The sequence below is a fragment of the Brachyistius frenatus genome, unplaced genomic scaffold (genome assembly GCF_029030835.1).
Source record: "Brachyistius frenatus isolate BFR_SWC_R1_liver_20210118 unplaced genomic scaffold, ASM2903083v1 Contig_428, whole genome shotgun sequence".
Lineage (NCBI taxonomy): Eukaryota > Metazoa > Chordata > Actinopteri > Embiotocidae > Brachyistius > Brachyistius frenatus.
Window position 1 is genome coordinate 42,666 of NW_027211027.1, and position 22,431 is coordinate 65,096.

Below are 22,431 nucleotides of genomic sequence, written 5' to 3' on the forward strand. Positions count from 1 at the left end.
TCACTTTCTGTGTAACAAAGCCAATGTCATTAATCCTTACTACATACTAATTACTTCATCTGTAATTGCTTTGAGGTTTTAAGAGATAGAAGGCTGCAGAATAGAAAATGTAACTAAACAATTTCAGAATCCAGCAGGCTATTATTTTTTAAACACACCATCTTAAGAGGAGTGGATTTATGTTCGACAACAGATCAGCCCCTGAAATGTTCTGATCTTTGAATGGCAGTCTGAGCAAATAATGGTACCTTACAGTGTGTAGTCTGGTACAAGTACTGATATTTTTCAATTTAGATGCATGTCTACTGATAGGAATCTGTTGATTATTGTGGGGCTAAAATGGCAAGTAAAAAGAGGATGAGACCCCCCCCCCCCCCCCCCCCAAAAAAAAAAAAAGCATGGTGTTTTCTCCTACTCCACACTAGCTCCTTTGTAGTGAACCCAGCTTTGACATCAAATGGGTCAAACATGAGGGAGGGAGGGAAGGAGGGCAGCAGCTGGACGCAACCGTCAATGTCACCCTTGTTGGTCAACTTCATCAACGTCAGTCACTGGCGCTTCGATTTATTTCACCCTTTTGTCTGTGCATATTTCTTATCTCTGTGAGTTTCTCAACGTACTGCTAAGTGTGCAGTATGGTGCTGACGTCTAGCATGTGGTGTGTGCAGGCAGACAACACATGCATGCTGACAATAAACAGATGAACTACTGAAAGTTAATTAAATCACCCTGCAAATGAATATGCACAAAATTTAATAAGTCTGAGGTAAAAACATGTAAACATTATTGGATAGTTGAGTTATTTTAAATTAAGCATATTAAAATAAAGAAAATAGTGCACCTAAGGCTTAAAATATTAAATATAATTTATAATTCATTTTAGACTATCCAGAAGGTAAACCTGGTTTGATCTTTGTGGCTGATATCTTGTAATTCGGTGTAATTAAAAAAAAAAAAGTAAGTAAGAAGTATCAGGCAGAAATGCAGTAAATAGCAGCAAATACCAAGAAAAAAGTTCATATTAGGATTTGTGGCCCACTTTGTGTCCCCAGTTCTGAACCTGTGGCTCCATAAATAATGACTGGCAGCTGAAATGGGACTTTGTGACTTTAAGATGTGACCCGGGGAGATGTGGTCTATCTATTGTTGATGAGACAAAAGCGCGAGTCAGATTCATATAGGAGTGGCGCGGAATAACTTCTCATATCCTCATATCACAGTCACAAAGCCACCCAGCAAAACTTCTATAACCCCACACTTCTTCTTCCTGGACATGGGTGAGTGCACAGAATTTTTAATAACGCTTATCATTTGTCATTCATGTGATTTAAAAAAAAAGATTCAATTTCAATAACTTACTAATGTTGCCTTTGATATGTCCTGTCTATCCTTTGTTGCTCTCATGCACTGACGGCAAGATCTGCTGCATATTAATTCTGTGTTTTGACTGATCAGAATGGATTATAGATTCACTGCTGACTTCTCTTTTTGATTGCTCCTAATATGTGATTCAGTTTAACATGCGATGATGATTTCAGAAGACTGAAAAGAAAATATCACATGGACTCTGCCGGGATTATTTACTTGTCAGTAAAGAAAGAAATTATTTTTACCTCATGTAACCTCTTAACCATAATTTAGATGGGCATCAGAGTGGCTGAGCAGCAGGTCTCATCATGCCAAGGCCATGCCAGGTCACTCATGTGAAAGAGGTCAGATACTCCTACGTGTCACGGGTCCACATTAGCAAATTGCCATGGGAACTGTGAACCCAAACAACTCCTGCTGACCTTTTTTTTTTTTAATCTTTTACAAACATGTGCACCGACTGTTACACATTTTTTTAACAGCTTCGGAGTCTTAATAAATATCGAGCATCTTCAGCAAATGCATCTACACCTTATGCAATGAATTAAAATGGAGGCTATTATGGCATGTATCACTCTATCACGAGAACCACTGCTGCAGCAGGGCACAGCTGAAGTGTGGGCGTCTGCAGGCTCTATCATTTTTGGGACTAACAGTCTTCCTGCTGTTACTATTTATACTTTAGTTGCAGTTTGTTTTAATTCACAGCCTCTATTCCTTCCAACTAAAATCCAGCAGGATGTGAAATGAGCGGAAAGACTTTGCACGCACAGAAAGCTCAGGATTCCATAATGAGTATCGGCAAGACCTTTAATTTTGAGTGGGGTTATTGTTGTTGTGAAGATATTCAAATTGCCCCTCTCGTTCATTATGCTTCCACCCACACTTTGAACACTTGACCCCTTGCAGCCCCCACCAGCATTGACACTCGGTGCCATGGTACCAGCCTCAGCCAGCTGTGGATGAAGGATGGCCTGAGTAGTGACATTGCCAGTAGTGTTGAGACGGTCCTGGTGACCCCTCCACCACCACATATTTCATTATGTGTGTGTATGTATTGTGGCACGATAGTCTTTGTTTGTTTGACATCACTGCCCTTTGTTCCTCCTCGATCGTGGCAAATACAATGGATATTGTATCTGCAGCCACAAAGAGAAGCTCTTTCTTCGGGCCCCTGAAGCCAATGTCTCACCACCATCCCTCAGTCGCCTGGTGACGCCTGTGACCGCCGGAGAGAGAGGGCTGGACCAGATTTAGTAAGGGCTGAGCTATGACAAGCAGAGCAGCTTTCACATACAGATGAAGTCAGTGTCGAGAGGCTTATTTTACAGTACTATTAGCTTTTAGGCAACACTGTACATCACTGGTTGGTTGGCACTGGGATCTTTCTTGTTGTGGAGTACAGGATCAGAAGCAGCAAATGTTTCCGGTCACGCAGCCTTGGCTTTGCAAAGCCTTAGGTGCTGTCCTCTATCCCATTTCTGGCATTGCATTTATTAACACTTTGGATATTTTCTACCTGCTTCACTAGCGCAGCTTACACTGGGAGAAGTGCATGAGATTGTTGTGAAGTCAGTGGCGGCTGCTTTTGTTTGGACGCTTCGTTGGGAATCGCTGCTTGAACTCTTGTTTGTCACTGCTGTCTAATTTTTTTTTTTTTCTGTTGCTTTCTTGCCTGATGGTGGGGCTTTTCGGTTTACGCACATGGATTTGCAGACAGAGCGAGGCCTTTTTCACAGCTCCCCCACAGGGTGAAAGAGACCACCGCCGTGGCCTAGATGTGTTGTGTGGTTATATGTGCGGTGTGTGCCGCCTGTGTGCTGATATATTATGCCCCCTCAGGTTGTTATGATTGCTGTATCCGGTGCCTCGGGGCAGTGCCCTACCCATCCCTGGTGGCCGCCTTGCTGTGCTATGCTGGCATGGCCTTATTTTGTGGCTGTGGGCACGAAGCGTTGACCCAAACCGAAGTCCTCGTCGAGACTTACTTTGCCCGCAACGTTCAGGACTATGTGGTCATGGCCTCTTTGTAAGTGGCGCTTCAATACATTCTCTCACTTGCGACCTCTTAGGAATCACCTAATTTTTCTGTTTGACTGACTTCTCCCTGTGACTGTCCCAGTATCAAATACTTCCAGTACGTGATCTACGGCCTGGCATCATTTTTCTTCCTCTATGGTATCCTGCTGCTGGCTGAGGGTTTCTACACGACAAGTGCTGTCAAGCAGACCTTCGGTGAATTCAGGAGTACCCAGTGTGGCCGCTGCCTCAGCCTGACGGTGAGAACATGGGTGGGGGAGGAAGCAGGGAGGGAGGGACGGAGGGAGGGAGGAGATAAAGAGGGAGGGGAAATGTGACGCCATGTCATTTTTGAGATGCTGAATGCTGGTTTGTTTTAGCCCCTTGACTCAATGAAATGCTCTTTGTTTCTGTAATTTCTACCCAGAATCCTGAATTATGGTTGATGGCTGATTTAATGACACCACATTCATCACACTGAGATCTGAGCTCCTGTGTAACAATTTTGTGACCTTATGTTCTGCGCTTTTTGCATCAACAGTTTATCATAGTGACGTACATCTTGGCCTTCATCTGGCTGGCAGTGTTCGCCGTCAGTGCTATCCCGGTCTTCTTCTTGTTCAACATGGAGCAGACCTGCCACAACATCAACATCCTGGCTGAAACAACCCCCAGCATTAATCAGCATGGCTGGATTTGCATGGACGCCAGGCAGTATGGTGTGTTGTCCTTATAATGACTGACCACATGTCTCCCTGATAAGAATGTTAATGTGTCCTTGAAAGCAGTGAATTAAACATCTCGGAGAGGCTGCAAGACTGATGGTCGAATTAGTTTTGAAATAATGACGATAACTGCACCTTCATCTTAATTTCTTCACTGCTGTTTCTCTGATATGTGTGCCGTGTGCAAGCGGGACCTCAAACACATCATAAGTTATCATGATTCAGCAAGAGTAAAAAAAGATACCACGCTTACATCATGTCTTCTTTTAAGGTCTGCTTCCTTGGAATGCAATGCCAGGCAAAGCTTGTGGAATGACCTTGGCATCTATTTGCAAAGCCAGCGAAGTGAGTACATTTCAGCATCACTGTATTCAAATCAGTGTTCGCAATCAACATACAATGTACTAACAATGTATTATTAATGGGTGTATGCGTGTGTGAGAGAGCGTTTTTACATAATGGATTACCCTAACATACAAAAGGCTGATTAAAATATCTGAATAACCATTAAACTAACCTGTGTTTATTATGTCTTACAGTTCTACGTCACCTATGACCTGTACATAGCTGCCTTTGCTGGTGCTGGGGTCACCCTCTTAGGACTGGTGAGCTTTTGTTTTGGCACTTTGCATGCTCTCTGGAGATTTACGTAAAGGGCTGAGCTATTAGCTATGTAAATAATACCAGTTAAATCAAATGTAATTTTTAGTGGTATTTAGCCATGCAGATCATTTTGGATTATTAGCCTCTTTTATCTAATGGAGGGGAGGGGATTACATTTTGTAGTGATCAAGGCAGTTCTTTCCAGAAACAGTGTCCCTTTTACTTTTTATGTTACACATACATCACTGTGAGTACTGTGTGTTTTCAGTGGCACTAGTTTAGATTTGGTTTTTTTTTTAAACCGGTTCCTACCAACACTGTTCACAGTAAAGTATGTGGTTTATTTGGAGTAACAGGGATACAAATTAAATTCTAGTCACCTTATTTGTAATGAGAAGAAATCAAATTTTGGGGGGATTTTTCAAGACATAGATGAGTCTTAATTAAAACTACCTGCATATTTAGATACAAGTGGAGGTGAGTAAAAAAGTTTGGTTTTGTAATTTGTGTGAACCATCCCTTTAAGATGACTATTTCTTTCCTTGTAGTGGAGCAAAATGAACATTCACTATCTGCTTGCCCATGCTGTTCGTAATAATCTCAGTATATACTGTCTGTTCAAGGTAATTTTTCATATTTTTTCCTTTCTGTTCTTCCCATCTCTGTGAATGTTGTCCTTTGCAGTTTCTGTTTCTGGTTGCCACCACCTACAACTACGCAGTCCTGCGGTTCCTGGGTAGAAAAGGGATCCGTTAAGTGCACCACCTCAGTCCCAGTCAGGAGATGGATAGTCGACATGTGCAACACTAGATTTACATTCATCCAACAGCAACTTCCAAACCTGGATCACCCGCTATAGTTTTTCTTTAAACGTGTACAATAACAGACAAATGTTTCTCATCACTGTTTTGTATGAACAACAGACAGAGAGATGAAGATATTCACATCCAGCTACAAGCTCAGGCCTGCTCCTCAGACCCCCTCTCAGATGATTCTCTTGGCTTTGTTGTTCATTGTCTTTGTTGCAGTTTGAATCTTTCATTTTATCCTTTGAGTGAGGTTTTATCGGTGCTGATTGTGATGTATCATGTTTTATGAATAATTAAGCGCAATGACAGCTTGTCTTGCAAGTCATTACTGCATGCACGCCATTCCATGTTTACTGATGCACATATTGGTTGTGAATAGGATTTTACTGCTTCCTCATCATCACCATCTTCAACATTAAGTGAACTAAAGCAAGTGAAGCTGAATGTACCAAGGTTCCCATTGAGCTTTCACTTACAATGCATGTTTGCTTTGTTTAAATGTCACTACAGGAGGGAAGACCCGTCTGTAGACCTGGAGGTGTTTTGGTTACTGCATGAAATAAGTTGTTTTATGTCATCGGAGGGGTTGATGCTTCAATAACTGGTCTCCAGGAGACTCATGTTTAATGTGTAGCCCTGCTGCTTAGACGTGTGTTTGTGTGTGTGTGTGTGTGTGCTGATTTAAAATGAAGGCTGATTAAACCATTTAAATCGAAAGGTATAAAATTGTGATTTTATTTTAACCATACACGATTTGTTGCATTAAAATAATTTATGCTGACTGTGACGTATTTCATTTAAGCGTCTTTGGCAATTACTGCAACAAATAACAGATTGCAAAGCCTTTTCATTACACAATTCTTAATCACGGCAATAGCCTAAACTATGTTGGAAAAACCCTTCTAAAAAAACCAGAATACAGTTACACAGTCACAGTACACTTTGAGTGTTTTCTCTGCAGATATATTTTACCCAGTTAGACTTCAGATCTTCAGAGCTTTTGCAAAGCAGCCACCACATAGGATCATGAGGTCCCGCAAGAACATGGGAGTCAACATGTCTCCAAGGGCCATGGCACAAACACCACACTGCAAAATCATAATCGATATTAACATTATGCAATGACAGGAGACATTAATCAATACATATATGAAATATTATAACCAAAAATACACTGTATGTTTCCTAAAGAAAAAGACAAACCAAACCTTGAGACAGCCTGGGTGGCACCTGACGGGAGGTTCATTGAATGAGATCTTGACATTTTCATCAATTATGTGGTTACAGAAGGAACAAGTATTTTCATCGACCCTGAGGCAGAGAGTTAAAACAATTATTATCATTGTTAATTTTTCTGTATTAGATTTGTGTCTATATTATATAATGTGTTATTCTTAATTAACTTAATGTTTAAAATGACAAATCGTGTGGTCTTGAGAGTGAACTAAAACAAACCTACCTGATCTTATTCAGATGGTCTGTAGAATTGATCTCCTCTGCTGGCTTTTCAAACACTTCAGTACTACAAAAAATAGTCAGCAAACAATAAGATGCATATTTTTTTTTTTGTTCAAGTGAAAACATGTGAATATGATATGAACAACATCGAATACCATGTTGTTGTTTTTTGTCAGAGCTTACTCACGTGTTGGTATCATCACACTGATGGTTCACTTTCAACTCCTCTGTGTGGGATTGTTCTGGCTCCTCCACAGGTTTCCGATCAGTTTCAGCTGTGGGTGGCTCCACATCTAACGCATCTGTGAGTTTAATGTGTTTGTCAACCACATTATCCCAGACAGTTTCAGACACTGATGCAGTTGCAGGTTCAACAGCATCTTCGATGTTCAACTCCACCACACTGGCTGCTGAGCTCTCAGCTGTTGGCTCAGCACTTTGCTCAAAAACAGTGTGCACTTCACAATCCACTACCGCTTCAGTTGTGGTCTTTAAAACTGTCTCTGCTTGGGCTGCATACTCGACTTTACACTCTTCAGACTTGACAGCAGTTTTAGCAGCAGGTTGGGCCGGTGGTTTGGATAGAGCATCAGGGACTGGTTGAACAATGTTTTGTAGAGCAGCCTCTTCTCCTGGTGTTCCAATATTTTTAGCAGGGGTCTCAGGCGATTTGGATGCAGAGTCTAACAAAAGGTTGGGGACTGATTCCACATTGACCTGAAGAGAAGCCTCTTCTCCTGCTGTTGCATCAGTCACATCAGCGGTCTCAGGCCATGACTCTACAATGACTTTTGTCGCAACTGCAACAACTTCTTCTGTGACATTTTCTGGAGGACACGTCTCACAAATCCCCTCTGTAGGTTGTGCAGATATTCCTTTAACCTCTAAATTTGTTGCACTTAATGGCTCTGTTTTGATTAAAGATCCCTCGTGGGGTTCTCGTTCGACTGCCAAAGTGCTTTCATCCTCCTCTGTGCCACCCACAGCAGTGATTTCTGCAGCAAGATTTTCCACATTAGCATCTGCGGAGACCTTGGCCTCATTGTGATCTGATGGGTCAGCTGGTGTATCTGCATGGACCTCCTTGTTTTCTGCAGTTGTGATGGCAAGTGGTTGCTCAGCCGGCTCCACAGGACACAGTGCTTCTGGATTTTCCCTTGCTAGAGAAACTGGTTGGATACATTCTGCTTGATGAACATCTGCAGAGACTTCAGCAGCCCCGTCGCTGTGTTCTACATTTGACTTGTCCACTGCTACTTCACGACCTTCTTCCTTGTTTTCTGCAGTTGCAGTGCCTGCTGATTTTTCTGGTTGTTCCACACGGTTTTGAATAAGTTCTTCAATGAGTGCTTGTGGCCTGTATTAAAATAGAGAAACTCATTCCCAACATTGCAAAAATAATATATGAACACATGCATTCAGCGTCTTTGAATTTCATACTTTCAGTTGCAGTCAGTAGAGAAATGCTCTCATACACTAACTTTGTATCGTCTGCAGTCTCCACTGTTGACCCCTCAGGCTGAGCATCAGTTCGGGCAAGAATAATTTCACCATTTGCCTTATTATCTGAATCACTTAAACAAAGAACAGAAAAAAAAAAAACTTGCAAAACATGTCGAGTACATCTGCACCACACATTACAGTTACAGTTTAAATGTTCCGAGTTAGCAGAGATTAATAATGCAAACCTTGAAACAAGGTTATTTGTTTTTGCCAAATATTAAGGTATTTGCAGTGGAACAGTTAGTTGGGCACAATTTATTTTGAATTAAAATTCAGCACATACATACCCCTCAAATGCAATGTCCTTTGTCTTATGAAGAGGAGGACTCTGTGAAGAATCTATTGATCTACAAGGAAAGAATAAGAAACCCACTTGAGGAAGAGCCATGGCATTTATAACCTTATATAATATTTCAGTAACTGCTTCTTAAGATAATGAAAAATGTCATCAGCTTTAACTTCAGCTTAAAAACACAACCAAAACCAACATTAGGATAGTTATTGGTATTTATTATTAAAAAAAATAATAATGTGCAATATTACAACAGGCAACTTGTAAACTATTTTCTTATCATTAGATCAAACCTTATCAGCATTTTATGGCAGTTTCAGAATATAACACTTTCTTTTTTCATATAAGCAAGAGATTCATCTACACATAAAAGTCGGTTTGGCGTTATTTGAGCAGTGACTTTTGTGTTTGTTTTTTGTTTTTTATCCGCTTGTTTGAGTTGGACACTTATTTTGGTAAATGCAGCTTTAATGCTTTTCTTTTGAAAACGTCGCCACTCCGTTTCCGGTTTTTGTCCCGGCGTTGTCGCAGCTTCACGAAGTAGCAGTTTCATGCTAGGTGCTGATGCGCGCGGACCGGGTCAAAATACAACCGCGTAGTTTTGAATTTCTCCAGCCGACAGACACGCAGCGAGACCGCAGAATAAAACCCGTGACCACTTCGTGTTGTTTTCACACTTAATATTGTCTCCAAAAAAAACCTCCAGTGTTCCCAACACTGGAGTTTACAAACAGTAACGTGACGGTGTGCAGCGCAGGACGCGTTCAGTCACCCGCTACGACACAGTACGAGGATCCTGCAGCGACAGTAAGTCAGCAAGTATTTCAAGAGTTTCCCTTCACACGAGGAAAGCTTGGACTGTAACAGCAAAAATACAAGTGCAGTATTATTATTATTTTTTTTTAGAGCTAAATGAGCAGGCAGCTCCACGATACGTCCACGTTGGGTTTAAAGGTGCAGTGTGTACAATGTACGTCTTGTAATACCAGTTTGTACCTTAAGAGGTGATTTCAGAAATATTATTCTATATCTGGGAACAGAAGAAGAAGAAAAAAGATTGAATTCACTTTTCATTTACATCCACATACACAATCTATGAAATAAGGTCCGGATGCACACTGAATAGCTTTTTTTTTTTAAATTTTTTACTTACAATAGATTATTTTTTTTAAAGTTTGACAGATCTGAAACAGGATCTAAAACATTTGTTAATCTGTGAAAGTGTTTTCCATTGAAACCCTTGATTTAACATTATTGCCTTGGTGAGGATGGAGAGAGGCTAATTTAAATTGAATTCAGATTCTGCTTGGACTTCCAAATCATATCCCATATTCAGTTTTTTATATCAGTCTATACAATGATTGTGGATGCTGAACCAGAAAGCAACAATACACAGGACAGAGCTGTTTGCACTGTTTGTAATTCATTTATGGCAAGGTGACAGTGTGGATGTTACCTTTATGTATTATTATTATTATCTTAAAAGTTTTTTGTTTTTTTTGCATTGTCTGGCTTTGTGATTGTCATGATACTTTTCTAGGCAGATGTTTCTCCTGTCATATTTTTTAATGCATCATTCTTTCTTTGCTTGTGTCGTCTTAGAAAAAAATGCCATCGAGAAATCATCTTGACAAAATTGGGAGGAGAAAAAAGAAGAAATGGACAGAGGAGGCCATGGAGCGTGCACTGATAGAGGTGAAGGCAGGACGGTGCACGGTGAGACAGGCTGCCAAGGAGTTTGCGGTCCCTAAATCGTCACTGGGAGACAGAGTCAGTGGACGGGTGACGCCCGGGAGTCGCAGCGGTCCAGCTCAGCTTATAACATCTGCTGATGAGGAACTGTTGGTGGAGTTCTCCATATACATGTCCAAGCATGGATTCCCACTTACTAAGCAGCAGCTGGTGTCTTTTGCATCGTCGATTTATAAGCGGCAGCACCGGAGGGTGGCATTTTCCAAACTCGGCCAGACCTGGTGGCTCAATTTTCGAAAACGACAAGAAAAGAACATTACAATTCAGCCGGCAGACAACGTTGTCCGTGGGAGGACGGTATGTGTGAGGAAGGAAGCGGTGGATACATTTTTCCACCTGCTGAGCACCGTCGTAGACGCTCACGGGCTCAGAGACAAGCCTCATCAAATCTTCAACTGCAATGAGACAGGCTTTCAGCTGGGCAGGAAGAGGGTAATTCTCCCCAAATCTGCCAGTCTGGGCTACAAGCCAGCGCCAGGCTCCAGGGACCACATCTCCGTCCTGGCTTGCTTTAGCGCAGCTGGAGAGGACGTTGCGCCATTTATTATTTACTCAAAGGCGTATCCAGGGGGAGTATGTTACAAGACACAAGGACCCCTGAACGCCCTGTACGGGTGGTCAGACTCGGGGTGTATCAACTCGGACCTCTTTAAGAAATGGTTCCCCAAACATTTTCTCGTGCACGCACCGAAGGAGCGTCCTCTGCTGCTGATTTTCGACGGCCACAGGTCGCCGGTGAGCCTGGAGGTGGTGGAATCGGCTCGTAAAGAGGACGTCATTCTCCTGTGCATTCCTCCTCATTGCTCTCACATCCTGCAGCCGCTGGACGCCGGTCTCTTTCCGGTCCTGAAGCAGCGCTTTGCATCACTCATAGGTGAAGGCTGCGCCGCTGACACTCACTTCGCAATCAGCAAGAAGGAGTTCTCGGGTGTGTTCAAAGGGACGTATCAGTTAGTGAAGGAAGAGGAGGGCGTCAGAATTGTGAAGGAAGGTTTTCGGAAATGTGGCATCTACCCGCTGAACCACTTTGCCTTCAGTGATGGACATTTAATGCCATCACACAGCATATGCCCGGCAACAGGACCCCCGTTGTCCACATCAGCACAGGGGGTGCACACTGTAGGGGACCTCACAGCTGCTGGACCCTCCTCCTAACTACCGGACTGTCCGTACTTTTGAGGAAAGACCGATTGACTGCGTAATTCAACAAAACTTAAATGAACAGCGTTTAGTTCTGCCACTGGAAACACGGAATAGGTCGTGCACCACCTCCACAGCCTCCCTGCAGAGAGCTCAGTGTGTCAGCTCGCTAGAAGACAGGGGGGGGGTTGATGTGAATTACTTGTCAACATTGCACTCAGATCTTGTAATTGAGCGGTAATGTTTGAATGCTGCACAGCGGTGGTTCCCAAAATACATCTATAGGACTAACAAAGAAAAGTAGAGGGTATGTTTCTGCTACACAAAATTATATTTATTATTTATTTATTTTAAGTATTCTTAAATTGTTTCCTGTTCTTGTGAATTATGAGACGCAAAGTCCTTCAACTTAAACTATCCGAGAAGGAAAAAAAAACAGGAGTAGATGTTGCTTCACTTTAAGATTCTGGAAATATTGCTATGCGACAAATTTACCTTCAGTGCTCTTGATGAATTTTGAAATTGAGGGCCAGTCAGCCTGTTAAGCTAAATACCATCAATGTTGGGTTTTGGTGGATCCCTGAAAGTAATCGTAGTCAGCAAGTTTGCAAGGTAATACTACCGAATGCCGTGTGCTGCCTTAATAGGTGTGTGTTGTTCAACCAGTTGCTTCATTCTTTTGTTTTGTATGAATTCAGCTAATGTTTTAAAGCAATATGACAAATTTGCTTGATGATCTGAAACATGAGGGCAAAGATAAAAGGACAGATGTAAGGTTTAGCAACATTGCAGAAGATTTACTATCTAAGTGATTCTTGCTTTATGGTGTCCGAGCCTGCTATTAATCACACTGAGAGAACGGTGGGGAAATAATATTTATTTTAGATAAATACACTGAGTGAAAGGAAACTATAGCCTGTCTTTGAAACCACTAACTCAGTTGTATTGTGAATCTATATTTCCTTTCACAAGTCCTCTGAATGCTTGTGGTCATCTGATGGTTATAAAAGGAATATGTTGTCTGAAGTAACTAAACTATTGTGCAAAGTTGAGCCCTTCTACTCATTCGGTTTGATGTTTGTATAAAAAAAAAAAAAAAAAAAAAGTTCAAATGTGCTGTTTTCTTTTCACACAGAAGAATGGACCCTACAAACATGATCTCAGGGAATAAAAATATTTTTGAAATATATTTTTCCAGCACAAATTTGTCCATAAGTTTAATAGCTTAAGGGGTGTCGGACTCGAGTGTGTTCAGGTCGAGTGATGTAATTGATATTACTGCTACATTTGCCAACGATACCCAGGCACATAATGTGTCATTAATACTTAGAAATATTGTGTAAACAGTCATCACAACATTTCCACAGTCAGGTCACAACATCAAGTAGATATCTGGATTTATTTCTCAGCCTTTCGTTTGCTCACCAAAACGAAGAGATTAGCACATTAATATCATGATTAATGAAAATATAAGGCTGTTGAAATATTTAGGAACCGGGATTTTTATTTTATGATATTCATTAAATAGCTTTTGCTTCAGTGTTCCAAGTGCAAATATGCAGGTGTGAGTTCAGATTAATGCTCGATCAAGCAGCTTAAGTGCAGGTCAAACTGCAGGTCGTTATGGAAGCAGCAGAGCTGCTCAGGGCTAAATTAATGTATATGTATGTTAATATCACAGATGGGGATTTGTGCCTGAAGCCTGGAATATTTGTGCTTATTATTCACTGACACAACAGAGTCAAGAGGAAAATTACACTTTTACTTTAAGAACTAACACCACCTCGTTATTCGGCTTAAAATGAGTCTCGGCAACATATTTTACAGACAGGGGCATCAGATAATAACAGATTACATAATTTTACATAAATCTACTTATTCTGACAAATTATTTAACTCACTCAAATTTCCTGGCTGCCATCAAGACGTGTGAACTCTGTTGTACTGGGGAAGGTTTGGTCTCCACGTCGTGGATTGTCCTGCAAGACAAGTTGTTGTGAATGTGCTGCGTGTTTCTTCTCAAAATGTTTTTGTTTTTTTGTTTTTTTTACTCGTAGGATGTTGGAATATTTTGTTCTAGAAATCTAGACACACTAAAGAGAACCCGGGAGCTTTTAAATTGATGATGTGATGCGATCTGAGGACACACGGATGCATAATGCCTCGCGACACCGCAGCACATCATTAAGCTGCAGGAAAACAGGACAGCTTCAGTTGTTGGTTTAAATGAAATCTCAATGTTGCAGCTGAGTCGCAGTGTACCCTGCTTTGTCTTGTTCTTCCTTGTCAGCTTTTGATCTGTGGATCCAGCAGCCATCATTCTTCAGCGAGGTCCGCACCCTGGTGGTTTGAAACACCTTGTTTCTGTCAACATCTACAACGCACAGACATGCTCTGTCAGTACTGCGTAGCCAGAGCATTTCACCTTATTTAAAATTATTAACGGATGAAATATTGTGCGACTTGCCTTTTGACATGATGCTGATGTTTTCTCAGATGTTCAACCTGAAGAAATTATTTCATAATTAAGAAGTTGAAATGTTTTTAGGTTGTTCTTTTTTTTCTGTTGCTCTCTCTTTCTTTCCACATTCCTACCAGTAACTTCAGACCATTTTAGTGACCCAGCATCACAACCTGTAAAACTGCATTCTGCACGAAAGCAACTTCCTCATCATGTAAAAGTGACTTTAAGGTATTTATTGTTTGTTATTTACCAATCTGGGCAAATATGTCCTGATGAATCCAAATTTAAAGCATAGATCTCACATATAATCTTTTTCAAGTGCATCTCAGAGTATAATAAGATAAAAAAATTAAAAAATTATGTTGTTGTCATGTAAGAATGCTGTTCCACATGCACTCCATTCTGCCCACACTTTCTATCTGAATTTTAACCCACCCTGTGTTTACTGTGTCACGTCTGTTCCTACTGTGCATCTTCTCCATATTCTCTTTGTGCCCCTGTTAATAGTTTGACCTGGACTTAGTGCATAATCTCTAGTGATGAATCCATCTGGAGATGTGCTAGCACCAATTAACCAGGTCAAATTCATTATGCATTGAAAATTAAAGCAATTCTGACTATGTAATGAGCTCTGGCCATGAACAGCCAGTGAACATGAAATCAGAGCCAATGTGAAGTCCATTCTTTTGCCATATTGTGTCCTCACCTGTTTGAGCCAGCTGTGTTGTGAGCGCTGTCAGAGCGGAGCAGTGTCGAGTCTCCTCCACGTCTCTGTGTTGCTCAGGCAGGTAGAGATACCTTAACTGGAGCACCCACCCCCTGCTGTTTCTGATTCCGCCCCCCTGTGCGTTTGAAGTGCCGCATCTGGATGCTGCCACACAGCCTGATCGAGTGGGAGGCTGGGTTGCTTCTCTTGCCAATTAAAGAGGGGACAGAGATGGCATTGTTTTTATAGTTTTATGTTTTGCAAGTGTGAAATGTCACATTCCAGAGATGTTTTCCATTAAGATTTTCACAACCACTTTTTCCTGATGAAAAAAAAATAAATCATAAAATAGCTTTTTAATGCACTCTCATTGCTTTTCTAATCTAATCTAATCTAACCTAACAACATTTGAACCAATCAGACAATTTAGGACTAGGTGGTGTTTTGTTTCTTCATTGAATTTAACCTCACTACACTATTAATGTGCCCAGAAATGAAACCCTGCATCGCATGAGCTGAAGACAATTCACGAAGAAGCTTTTGTCTCACTCGAAGCTCTGAGGATAAACATTCCTTCACAAACATGCAGTTCCAGTTTGGGGGACGCAAGGAATCAAGAGAGACCTGATCTCCAACCGCTTGGAACTGAATTGATAGCCTTATCAGATGTTAAATGTAATTTCCACTGAAAAGCATTCAAGCAAAATACACATTGTCTCCAGAAACTAAAGCAGGCTTACTGAAAAGCTTGACTTCAGTCTTTTGTGTCATTTTACATTTAAGTATATTGAAATATTTGCACTTTGGTGTGTGGATTATCAAATTACTCTTAAATATATAACTTAATATAAACTTTAAATTCTGTGAGCAACACGGTCCATCCAAATGCTTTGTATTTTGAAGGTGCCGACAGATATCTCAAAACCTGCCAAATAAAACCAAAACTGCTTGGCTTGATATAACAAGATGTAAGTGAGAAAATGTTTTTCATTATAATTTAGCTGAAGCAAACCTTTAAACATACCATGAACAAGCACGTCTAAAATCTCTCGTACTCTCTCACTAGAAGGAAATCATAATCATTTGGAAAATATTTTGATTTGCGGAAATTCTGCATGTCATTTCTTTGTCGTTTGTAAAGTGAAATACGACCTCTAAGACACACAACATTTGAGCGTTGTGTGGAATCCAGCAGAATCTCCTCTGACTTCTTGAACCTCCGCCAACATGTTCAGTAAAAATTCTTAGTATTCCTACAACTGTCAGCGCGTTCGTTGATTTGTGAAAGAAGAACTACTCTGAGAATCGTCAACCTGCAAGTTGATTTATTACAACAATTGGAGAGTCAAAAGTCATCCTGTACAGGGAAACCTCTCAGTTCGTGAGCAGCACACAGTTAAGCTTGCTGAACATTGATCCAGAGAAGAGTACCCATCTTACTGTTATACAGAGTTTTATATGAAAATGTGCTGTTAACTGTTGGTCCAAAAAAACTGTTGGAAAGGGGCACAGGCTAGTCCCAGCCTCTCGGCACACGATCTCAGCCATTCCTGTGAGACAGCACTCTAGGTGGGAGGAAACCTGCCTCGTTTGTTGTGCACTTGTTTTTCTGGCCTTGGTGTCATGTAACTGAACATTACTCTAACTGACAATCGCCATATCTTTGTTATCGTGTGCGTGTATGCGTCCTTCCTGATGACTCAGATCTGTGGGTATGGTGACCTGTTCCTCTTTATCAATAACATGTACACACACGAACATTGCAGGCAGTAATACAGCTGATGCACACAGTCCCTCATTCTGATCCTTTATGATGTATAAACCTGAAGTTGCACAGTAGTATAAGAGCAAAAGAAACAGTATATTTTATACAGTCTAACACAACACATGAAAACAAAACGGAAATCATCAAGGTGATGAATGACATGTTAACATACAGACAGGTAGAAAGAGGGCTCATTTTGACATTGACAATGTGAAAAGGGGGAAATCCATCAAACCTGAGATTGTCCCATATGTTGTGTGGACCACACAGCAGAACAGTATAAAAATGAAAAGTGCAAGCAGTGCTCTGCGGTCCCTCGCACGCTGCACAACGTGCAGCACCCGAAGGTCCACGTATTCCCCTTTGTAGTTTACTTTTTTTTTTTCCTCTATCTCGTTCCTTATTCTTCTTTGAAAAAAAAAAAAAAAAAAAAATTGCCTTTTTTTTGGCGACTTTAACATCTTCAAAAACTCATGAAAATTGGTGCCTGACGCAAGTTTCATGAGTTTTGGAGTTTCACCTTAAACATCAACTTCCTGTGTCACGGCGAAACATCAAATGTTAGCCACATCACCCTGGCTATATATACTGTATACTATATACAAAAATCACTTTTGGGCCACTTTTTGGACGACATGCTATAGTATGGCTTTTTTTTTTTTTTCATATTTCGGACGACATACCTTATGAATTTTGTATCACTTTTTGGAGTATGACTTTTTTCTGAAATGACATGCATACCAGTTACTGCTCTAACCACGGCACCACACTATAGCATGTCGTCCGAAATATGAAAAAAAAAAAAAAAGTCATACTCCTCCAGGTCTGTGTGTTTGCCTGAGCAACACAGAGACCTGGAGGAGTATGACTTTTTTTTTTTTTTTTTTTTTTTTTGTAATGCATTTTCATTGCTTTTCTAATCTGTGACAACTTTACAACATTTGAACCAATCAGACAATTTAGGACTAGGTGGTGTTTTGTTTCTTCATTGAATTTAACCTCACTACACTATTAATGTGCCCAGAAGTGAAACCCTGCATCGCATGAGCTGAAGACAATTCACGAAGAAGCTTTTATCTCACTCGAAGCTATGAGGATAAACATTCCTTCACAAACATGCAGTTCCAGTTTGGGGAACGCAAGGAATCAAGAGAGACCTGATCTCCAACCGCTTGGAACTGAATTGATAGCCTTATCAGATGTTAAATGTAATTTCCACTGAAAAGCATTCAAGCAAAATGCACATTATCTCCAGAAATAAAACGGGCTTACTGAAAAGCTTGACTTCAGTCTTTTGAATAATAATAATCGCTTGATAACAATAGGGCTTTCGCACCATCGGTGCTCGGGCCCTAATTTCAATTTTGTTCATTTTGTGTGCTTTGTTTGGATCAACTTCTGTGTTTTTAATGTATTTTATCACAATTTTATTTGTCATAAAAGTGTGTGTGTTTTATGGGCTTCACCTGGCTAAAAGACAAATGGAGCCTTGGAGACAATAAAGTTAACAGTTACTGACAACTTTACAGCCTTGTTTTTCTGCACTGAAATTTATTTTTATGTAGGGCCAGTTGATATGGGGAAAGTCATATACCACAATATTTTTGACTTCATACCTCAACTTGATATAGCATCAATATTGTTGGGGTGATAATCAACACTTCCACAAAATACTTCCACAAAGAGATTTTTGATAAATAATCATAAATAATATGGTTGAAATGAGTAAGTGGGTAAAGACAAGTAATAGAGGAGCTGAAAGTAAGTTCAGACAATGACATCATTTTACTGTAATGCAGCCTTTAAAACCAGGAAAAGAAAGGAAGCCACATCACAGTATGATGTCAAAATCAAAAACAATATCTAGGTTCTATAATATCCATCTATTTCCCTGATCTATTTTAATATTAGTTGTAAAAACTGGTCTTGCAAACTGGATTTCATGTTCATATCAATCATATCTGATTGTTGTTGTTCTGGGTTTTGTACCCTCATGGTTGAAATGCACTTATTGTAAATCGCTTTGGATAAAAGCGTCAGCTAAATGAAATATAATGTAATGTAATGTAATATCATGAGAATCCATCCTGGGAGATGTACACCAGTCTAAAAACACAATAACTGATAATAATTTAAGTTTGTGTGTATCAGACTTTATGGGAATTTGCTTTATTCCCTAACCTGCATGTGCTGCATCTGCATTACATAAATTAATGTAGATATGTGACCATAAAACAACCCTGAACACCTGGCAGTTACGTTTATGTAAAAGCCAAAATATGATTTGTGATATTTAAGGCGCTCAGAGTTATTTAATGTACATAGCACTGAAGTGATAAACTGCACAGCCAGAGTATTGAATGTTCAACTAATGCAGTGATGGCAAAGGACCAACTTTAAACTCACAGACTTGCAGGGAAACATCCAGACATGCAAGAAGGGTCAAACAGGGAGTAAAAGTTGTCTGGGATTACATTAAAGGCAGATTACGTTTTTATGCATCATCTGATAGTATCTGCACTATACCTTCTCCACTGCAACACTGCACACAATTTTGAAGGCACATAACTTGTCCTCCTCCTCTGTTGCCTGATGTTTCCCTCATTGAATTTAGACAACTTTTAGACAAATGTGGACTGTAAAAAATATTTGTAGTGATACTTTAATACCCTGATTACAGCAACACTGTTTTGCATCGAGGATTAACCAAATATCAAAATAACAGGCCTATATGTAAAAATCGTGTTTTTTCCCGAGTGTTCGTGAACGCATCTTCGCCCCAATCAGGTTTGTGCCGGAAATGACGTCCCTTGTTGTCTTCGGGCTTCCGTTCATCGTGTGGTAGCAGCTTCGTAAGTGTTGTTACTTTAAAATTCATATCTGAAATGCCATAAATTCGGATTCGATTTTAATAGTTTTACTTTCTGTAACATTTTGTGTTGAACTTTGATGGCATACAGATGACTTAAGAGGTGAAAGAGCATCATTTTCTTCCTCGGCGGCGTTTTTAAATCAGGTTATCCCGGCTAGCAATTCATTAGCTGCAGTGGCTAGCTGGCTTAGCGTGTATTTTACTCACGAACTGGCCAGAAAACAAGTTTCCTGATAATTTTCCTCTTCTGTTTTGACATGATCATCCAAAAGTCGTATTGATAGATGTCATATGTTTCTTAGCATGTTACTGAACTGTCTGTTAATCTGTTTAAAGATAAAGTGAAGCCTTAAACTTTTTCATTTTAATGTAAATTAAAAGGAATATCTCACTTTTAACATTGGTCCTGGTCCAGATTATTATTATTATTATTTTTAAATCAAATTGTCCCTTTAATTTAATAATTTTCTCACCTGTGTGATTGTTCTCAGATCTTTTTTCTTTTCTGTTTTTTTTTTTTTTTTTTTAGTAATGGTCTTCTTTCACTCGTGTTTTTTTTTTTTCCTCCTTTCACTTCTTGCCCCAGCAGGGCCATCAAAGATGACTACAGCTGCAAGACCAACATTTGAGCCGGCAAGAGGAGGGAGGGGTAAAGGAGAAGGTGATTTGAGCGCCCTGTCCAAACAGTACTCCAGTCGAGATCTTCCAGGTCACACAAAGATCAAGTACAGGTCAGAAGATCAAGCTGTTCCCACTGCATCCATTAACCTGTCACTATAAAGGTGGATATATGCAAAACACACACACACAAAAAGTTCTGTATATGTTTTCATATCCTCAGGCAACCTACCCAGGATGCCCCCGAGGAGGTGCGCGCCCGTGACTTTCGCAGGGAGCTGGAGGAGAGGGAGCGTGTAGCTGCACGTGAAAAGACCCGGGAGAGGGGACCAAGGGGTCAGTCCTTCTTCAGATAACACATTTCACCTTTATGTAAAATGTCTTTCAGTTCATATTTCTGTCCAGCTCCTTCATTTTTTTTTCTCATGTTTGTAGCCACTAATTGCATTGTATGGTCTTTAATTTTCCAGAGCACACCACGTCATCATCATCATCATCATCTTCTTCAAAGAGGCCCAGGCTGGATCAGATCCCGGCAGCCAACCTTGATGCTGATGACCCCCTTACTGATGTAAGTGCTCGCGCTGTATGATTTGGTTTAATGATTAGTCCCTCTTACCAATTAAGCTTTTTTTATGTTTGTTTGTTTATAGGATGATGAGGACGAGGACTCCGAGGAAGATAGTGATGACGACGACACTGCAGCTCTTCTGGCCGAACTTGAGAAGATCAAGAAAGAGCGGGCTGAAGAGCAGGAGCGCAAGGTGAAATTTTCAGACTGATTTGTTTGCAAGAACTGACAGCGCAGTCGGCAATTAGGATGGTTTACAGTTGAGTGGAAGCAAATGTTACCGCTTTGTGTTGAATGAATTTCGTGTCTCCGTCTTAGGAGCGAGAGCAGAAGGCAGAGGAGGAGAGGATTCGGATGGAGAACATCTTGAGTGGCAATCCACTCATTAATCTGGCAGGGCAGCAGCAACAAATGAGCCAGACTCAGAACACTTTCAGGGTCAAGAGAAGGTACCTCGCGTACACACAAATACACCTGCACAATATGAGTGTCATGTTTGAGGGGAAAAAACGTTATTCTCTCACCGCTAATCAGTTAATTTATTAATATCCTCCTAGGTGGGACGATGATGTTGTGTTCAAGAACTGTGCCAAAGGAGTGGACGACGCTCGTAAGGAGAAACGTTTTGTCAACGACACACTGCGCTCTGAGTTCCACAAGAAGTTTATGGAGAAATATGTGAAGTAACGAACGTATTGTGTGTTCATTTGTTTTGCTATTGATATTTTTTAATCGAATGCCTTTGGTCTCCTCGTTGCTCTCTGTCCAAACAATGGTCAATGACATTCAAATACATTCTGCATTCATTAGTATCTGTACAGTCAACAGGTACAATGCTGTATATAAATGAGTTGGCGAGTCACACACTTTAAATAAAGATTGTTTAAAGTTGAGTGAAATTTTTTTCAAATGTGATGCAGCTTTTTTTTCTAGTTTTTTTTTTTTAATAAACAATGACTTGGCTCACAGGAATTTCTCTGGGAAATGGATTTCATGAATGTTCACACTTATAAGGACCTTTGACAATATAAAGAATTGAACAAGTGATAGACTATTAATCATGAATTTACTAATAAATTAGTTTTCATCTGGAAAATAATTCTTCCTCAATACTGGAATTATATTTCATTTCGCAATTTTAAATAGTAGTGTTGTCTTGCGCAGCAGTTTAATACAAGTGTTTTTCTTAAATGTTATCTGAGCTGAGTTTCAAATTTTAAGAAAATCTCAAAACTTCATACAATCCTGCCGAGTTAGCTATATTATAGGACAATTGGCCTCATTCTTTAACAGTATGTACATTTGACACGCATATCTATGATTCATTAATATCTTCTTTCCTGAATGTGTTCTTACTCTACCAACAAATTTAGGATGACCTCAGACCATGTGTACGAACAAATGATGACTGGCTGTCTTAACAAATGTAAACACACACCGTTTAGTGAATTAATACTGCACTGATTAAATAAATAAATGACAATATTGAAAACAATGAATTTACTAATGTATTGACCAAATGTATTAAATAGGCTAACCGATCAATTATATATGCATAATATAAAAATGATGTGAGGTATACATGTTTACGTGTAAGTTTAACTACAAAGCAGTGGGGCCTTTTTTAAATTTTGTATTTATTCTAGAAACAAGTAGATAAATATACCTAAAACAGTTATAAATGCGGCATTTATTGCACTTCATTGGATGGGTTAACAAGGAAAATCTGTTTTTAAAATTAGTGTGATGCTTTCATTAAGATAATC

General features: G+C 40.1%; 4 protein-coding genes across 8 annotated transcripts; 3 read left to right on the forward strand and 1 right to left on the reverse strand.

The window, feature by feature from the left end:
- Nucleotides 1-1,169: 1,169 nt before the first annotated feature.
- On the forward strand, nucleotides 1,170-6,305 carry plp1b (proteolipid protein 1b). Of its 2 annotated transcripts, none has more exons than XM_069725510.1 (7): nucleotides 1,170-1,277; nucleotides 3,211-3,397; nucleotides 3,491-3,647; nucleotides 3,929-4,106; nucleotides 4,384-4,457; nucleotides 4,652-4,717; nucleotides 5,400-6,305. In XM_069725510.1, the coding sequence occupies exons 1-7, from the start codon at nucleotides 1,274-1,276 to the stop codon at nucleotides 5,469-5,471; spliced, it is 738 nt and encodes a 245-aa protein (XP_069581611.1). In that variant the 5' UTR covers nucleotides 1,170-1,273; the 3' UTR covers nucleotides 5,472-6,305. The 2 variants fall into 2 exon arrangements, with proteins under 2 accessions (XP_069581611.1, XP_069581610.1); XM_069725509.1 differs by lacking the exon at nucleotides 1,170-1,277 and adding an exon at nucleotides 2,665-2,828.
- LOC138637062 (zinc finger protein 185) lies at nucleotides 6,236-14,907 on the reverse strand. Of its 2 annotated transcripts, XM_069725506.1 has the most exons (10): nucleotides 14,840-14,907; nucleotides 14,137-14,174; nucleotides 13,932-14,043; nucleotides 13,571-13,648; nucleotides 8,773-8,832; nucleotides 8,464-8,556; nucleotides 7,170-8,339; nucleotides 6,984-7,046; nucleotides 6,733-6,835; nucleotides 6,236-6,612 (listed from the first exon to the last, which is right to left on the reverse strand). In XM_069725506.1, the coding sequence occupies exons 2-10, from the start codon at nucleotides 14,144-14,146 to the stop codon at nucleotides 6,508-6,510; spliced, it is 1,794 nt and encodes a 597-aa protein (XP_069581607.1). In that variant the 5' UTR covers nucleotides 14,147-14,174; nucleotides 14,840-14,907; the 3' UTR covers nucleotides 6,236-6,507. The 2 variants fall into 2 exon arrangements, with proteins under 2 accessions (XP_069581607.1, XP_069581606.1); XM_069725505.1 differs by lacking the exons at nucleotides 14,137-14,174; nucleotides 14,840-14,907 and having other exon boundaries at nucleotides 13,932-14,120.
- Nucleotides 9,318-13,370, forward strand: LOC138637063 (uncharacterized). Of its 2 annotated transcripts, none has more exons than XM_069725507.1 (2): nucleotides 9,318-9,584; nucleotides 10,380-13,370. In XM_069725507.1, exon 2 carries the CDS (start codon nucleotides 10,386-10,388, stop codon nucleotides 11,682-11,684), a length of 1,299 nt encoding a protein of 432 aa, XP_069581608.1. In that variant the 5' UTR covers nucleotides 9,318-9,584; nucleotides 10,380-10,385; the 3' UTR covers nucleotides 11,685-13,370. The 2 variants fall into 2 exon arrangements, with proteins under 2 accessions (XP_069581608.1, XP_069581609.1); XM_069725508.1 differs by lacking the exon at nucleotides 9,318-9,584 and adding an exon at nucleotides 9,744-9,747.
- A 4,512-nt stretch (nucleotides 14,908-19,419) lies between the features above and the next one.
- Nucleotides 19,420-22,157, forward strand: cwc15 (CWC15 spliceosome associated protein homolog). Of its 2 annotated transcripts, none has more exons than XM_069725533.1 (7): nucleotides 19,420-19,456; nucleotides 20,066-20,207; nucleotides 20,318-20,430; nucleotides 20,565-20,665; nucleotides 20,748-20,858; nucleotides 20,984-21,114; nucleotides 21,223-22,157. In XM_069725533.1, the coding sequence occupies exons 2-7, from the start codon at nucleotides 20,077-20,079 to the stop codon at nucleotides 21,350-21,352; spliced, it is 717 nt and encodes a 238-aa protein (XP_069581634.1). In that variant the 5' UTR covers nucleotides 19,420-19,456; nucleotides 20,066-20,076; the 3' UTR covers nucleotides 21,353-22,157. The 2 variants fall into 2 exon arrangements, with proteins under 2 accessions (XP_069581634.1, XP_069581636.1); XM_069725535.1 differs by having other exon boundaries at nucleotides 19,429-19,456; nucleotides 20,063-20,207.
- The last annotated feature ends 274 nt before the right edge of the window (nucleotides 22,158-22,431 follow it).